The 4,346-nt window shown below is 35.9% G+C and overlaps 1 protein-coding gene across 3 annotated transcripts; it reads left to right on the top strand.

Annotated features, from left to right (window-relative positions):
* The first annotated feature begins 432 nt into the window (after positions 1-432).
* On the top strand, positions 433-4,346 carry LOC133309864 (protein LNK3-like). Of its 3 annotated transcripts, XM_061510715.1 has the most exons (7): positions 433-672; positions 1,455-1,829; positions 2,266-2,354; positions 2,457-2,533; positions 3,149-3,259; positions 3,356-3,504; positions 3,669-4,346. In XM_061510715.1, the coding sequence occupies exons 2-7, from the start codon at positions 1,465-1,467 to the stop codon at positions 3,982-3,984; spliced, it is 1,107 nt and encodes a 368-aa protein (XP_061366699.1). In that variant the 5' UTR covers positions 433-672; positions 1,455-1,464; the 3' UTR covers positions 3,985-4,346. The 3 variants fall into 3 exon arrangements, with proteins under 3 accessions (XP_061366699.1, XP_061366704.1, XP_061366710.1); XM_061510720.1 differs by lacking the exon at positions 433-672 and having other exon boundaries at positions 1,494-1,632; positions 3,669-4,343; XM_061510726.1 differs by lacking the exons at positions 433-672; positions 1,455-1,829 and adding an exon at positions 1,934-2,082 and having other exon boundaries at positions 3,669-4,341.

Consider the following 4,346-nt stretch of genomic DNA (forward strand, 5'->3'; position numbering starts at 1 on the left):
ATGGTAATTTGTACAATTTTTTTATTTTACTTTGCTGTGCTTTATGTTTTGGCAAGTCAATAGCGATGTTTCTCACTCAATTTGCTTCTTTGTGTCAAGTGTGAAATAAAATGGTAAATGGTTTTGAAGGCATCGAACGTGGCTTTGAACTTTGCAGCACAAAAGTCATAAAATGGGATCTCCATTTGAGGCCACAGATGCTAGATGCTGAAATCTCCAATAAGCAAAAATAAAATCTTAAAATGGGACCAGATTTTGACAACGTGGACCAATAAGGTTTGAGTTTTAGATGGAGAACTTAAGGCCACAAATCTCGGCACCAAAACATTCACAGCCACAAACTCATTAACAAGTCTCTTTCTTTTGCCTTTTTGTTTTCTTACAACTGTCTTTTGCTTCTTATCTCATTTATGGGACTGCACCTTCCTATATATTTTACTCTCTCTTAGGTATATTTTCATTAAAATATGTACACTTGACTACTACCCAAAACAACACACTGCTCTGTATTTCAGCTGCCACAACTGAAAAATACTGTGAACCAAACTAACCTCTTGTCAAGTTGTGTTCATAGTTGACACTATTCTCCTTCTGGGTTGATTTCAATTCATCAATCAGAACCTGGGTTCTCTCTATCTTTCTCTATCTTTTCTTCTGATAAACCTCTGAAAGGTATGTTCCTTTCAACCCATTTAATTATTATATTTGGAGTATTGTTTCTGTGTAAGGATGATTTTATGGAAAGCCTCAAGTTTTGAAGAAGCTCTTGTTTTTTATTGAGGATGGGAAAGATATAAGGTGTTTAGTATGTTCATCAAGTTAGTTCTTATTTTTCTGGGTTTTTTTTCTCTCCTTTCTTAGCTTTTAGTACTTGGTTTTGAAAATTGTCAGGCTTAAATGAAGTGGATTTTGATTCTTTAATACGGGTAGGAAAATGGATGGAATAAAGCTTCCATTAATCTTTGAAGAGAAAATGATGTAGAAACTACTGATCTGCATAGATGGGGTTTGCTAAGTTATGTATGGGAGAACTTCTGATTTGTTTGTTGTTTTCACTATCTGTGCCCAAAGATTTTTTCAAAACACTCAAGTTAGTGTTTTTTTGCCCAAGTTTGACTTGAAAACTTAGTCTATAGTTCTTGTTATTTTTTAATTTTTTTTGGGTAGACCTTGAGTTTTATTCTACTAAGTTTGTTCTAATGGGGTTATCTTAGAAACCATGTCCAATGAAGTTCGCAACTTGAGGATCTAGGCATTAAATGGGTTTCGGGGGGAGTAACAATGGCATGTTTGAATGAATGTACATAGCATATAGAAGCAACATAGAACAAATTGAAGTTCTCCTTTGGTGCTAAGCAAATAGCTTGTGTTTATGAGTCAACAAAATCTGCATATTTCCAATAGTAAAGGCAATTTATATGTGCTAATCTTCAAATGTCTTGAACACTCTACAGGTTATTTGTCATGGATTTGTACTATGGTTGTGGCGCTAATGATTTTCTTATACCGAAAGATCAAGATTTATTGGATAGGGATCCTTCACCAGAAAGTTGGTCAAAATGGGAAATGAATGCTTCTGATGGCTATAATTCACCCACAAAGTTTTTTATTATGGATTCAAGTGCAACAGAGGTAGGATTCAATTTCATTGATGAAAGTTTCAATAATGAAATTGAGTTTGAACCTTCTGAGTATGATAAAGATCAGTCTAGCAGCTCAAGTGTATCTGGAGCTGAGCAATCTTTTCAACAAACAACATTTTCATGTGATCAAACTAACTACCAGCCTCAAGACCTATCAAGTTTCGAACAGATGGATGACATTTTCTTGTACAAGCCTAACCTCTGGGTCTAAGATACTTGGTTTTATGCCTATAGGATAATCATGTAGCTTCTGAAATGCTTTAACCTGGCATTAGTATGCTCTGTGCATTGTAAGAAGTCAGTGCAAATTGAATAGCTCTGTGGTGTTTTTGCATTCCAAATTTCGCCATATTTATCTTTATGATTGGAGCCAATACAGACTAAGACAATCATACTTATGGTTCTCAGAACTCTATAAGCATGAACCTGTTATAGCATGGTAAGGGCTCCCATTTTTCTTTAATAATTATAGTATGAAAAGGTCTTATTTTTTAATCTTGCATTACATATGTGACGCGACAGAGGCATTCAGTGTTCACTGGCTTACCATAGGCATGAGGTTAATCCAGTTCAAATGACTATTTTCTCATCTTACAGCCTTCACATGTTTTACATAATGCAGGGATTCTGTACTTGAAGATTTTCCCTCTGTTGAAGACCTACACAAATCCTTCTACTATTATCCTGAAAACCATGGCAGCGATTCACCTGGTGATCACTCTTTGAAAACATTTTTTTGTTAACAAGATATTCAAAACTTTCTCTGATATTGGTGTATAAATTAGCTCTAAACACATGGTTTCTTTCCATCAGGTGGATTCCAGAAAGATATTTCAGCTTCAAAGTTTGTTCCATGCCACTCAAACTCTGAGGATTGCATGGATATAGAGGTAATAATTGCGTTTTGTCTTGTAGTTAAATGGTGTTTAATCTATGACTTGCCACACACACAGAAATTCTGGCGTGCCTTGAGCAGTTGTTAGCAGTTTCTATGTTATATATATCCCATTCACGTGTGTGTGTTGAAGTCAATCATAAATTTGTAGTTGATAGTTTGCTTACCAAATATAAGCTACCATATAGTAAGCAAAGCATTGGTAATCAGATCGAAATTCCCTTGTCTATGTGTGATGCAAGTCTTTCTTATGCAGTAGTTTAGGTTACCCCATGCCACCTACTGGAGTACTTATTGAAACTAACATTTTAGGGAGAAATAGAGTGAATCATGGCCTGCGGGCGAGCCTGGAGCAGTGACAAAGCTGCTCCTTTGTGACTGAAAGGTCAAAAGTTCGAATCTGGGAAACAGTTTTTTTGAAAATATGTAAGGGTAAGACTTCGTACAATGCCCTAACCCCTATTCTTCCTAGTTGCGGTTTAATAGGGAGTGGAGTGATTTTTTAATGGAACTAGCTTCCATCAAAATTTCAATTGCAAAGTATGTTTGTGGTTCTGCTTTCAAGGCTTAAATCGTATTGCAATTTATTCAATTTCTCTTTATGATACAGACAGTCAAAGTCTTGGACTCTTTTGAGCAGTACAGTGGAGATGAGGCTATGCATGACCAATCATTTCTCGAGGAATCTACACTGCAGGATCTTGAGATGGTAATTGCACAGGTGAGATGACTGAGAATTGAAACCCTTTGCATTTGATTAAATGCAATAATACTTGTTGCTAATTCTTTTTTTTTTTCCCTTGTCTCACATGATTAGTTCACTGAGAAGACTCGCATTTGTTTCCGTGACGCCCTGTACCGCCTTGCCAGAAATACAAAACAACAGCATGATGTAGTAGAGGATCTGGATGGAGATCTTAACATGCAACAGTCAATGCCACAGGCAGTTCACAATGAAACCCTGAGGTACATGATTTTGATTTGTTGCATGTCTGTTTATGTTCTTTTGGCTTTCAGATTATATTCTAGTTATAAAAGTAGTATCAATGATAGTTCTGTTCTCTAGTTTATATGTTCCATGTTGTGAATGATCAACACCCTTAATTGAAACTCTTTAACTTTGTGTTTAGATCTGAGGACAACAAACCAATGGAATCAGAGACCAACAGTGTTGACAGAGCTGTTGCAAATCTCATGTTCAACAAGATGGAGAGTAACATACTAGATCTTCCTCTTACAACCCCAGTAAACTTCAACCAAGAAGTAATAGGAAGCAAAGGTCATCAAGGAAAAAGCTCAAAAGCCTTGAATGTGACACAAAAAAGTCATTATCCTAATCCCCAAGAGTTACCAGGAGTTGCACTAAGTGACCAACAAAGAGCCACAGAATCAGATATTGCATATGCAGATCCTATTAAGAAGCCTTTCAACCTAGAGCTTGGTTAAGTAATGTGGTTGTTAGCTTCCTAGTAGCTAAACTAGAAATAAGAAAAACCAATTTCATGTAATTATTCAGCCCTTTATGATAAAAGAGGCCTGGAATGTATCCATCCAGCTCAGTTTTGATTGGAATGTAAATGATTGAATTGATCTACTAGCAATTAGCAAAGCTGGGGTTAGGATTCTTAGGTATTTTAACACCTTGATGTTTTGTTTGGAGTGTAAAAATGAGCGAGTTTATCAAGTAGCTATTATCAAAGCTAGGGTCAGGATTCTTAGGTGTTTAACACCTTAATATTTTGTATGTTAACTACTATACACTAAATGCTATAGTTCCAGCTTGTATTTCTGATTATGTTAGGAGTATG

This window comes from Gastrolobium bilobum, unplaced genomic scaffold (genome assembly GCF_033153095.1).
Source record: "Gastrolobium bilobum isolate Gb01-03AN ecotype WA unplaced genomic scaffold, APGP_CSIRO_Gbil_v1 utg70167, whole genome shotgun sequence".
NCBI lineage: Eukaryota > Viridiplantae > Streptophyta > Magnoliopsida > Fabales > Fabaceae > Gastrolobium > Gastrolobium bilobum.

Coding starts and splice junctions, on each gene's coding strand:
- LOC133309864 (XM_061510715.1), top strand. CDS start 1,465: ATGGATTTGTACTATGGTTGTGGCGCTAATGATTTTCTTATACCGAAA. Junction 1,830..2,265: donor CAGATGGATGACATTTTCTT/GTACAAGCCTAA, acceptor TACATAATGCAG/GGATTCTGTACTTGAAGATT. Junction 2,355..2,456: donor CCATGGCAGCGATTCACCTG/GTGATCACTCTT, acceptor TCTTTCCATCAG/GTGGATTCCAGAAAGATATT.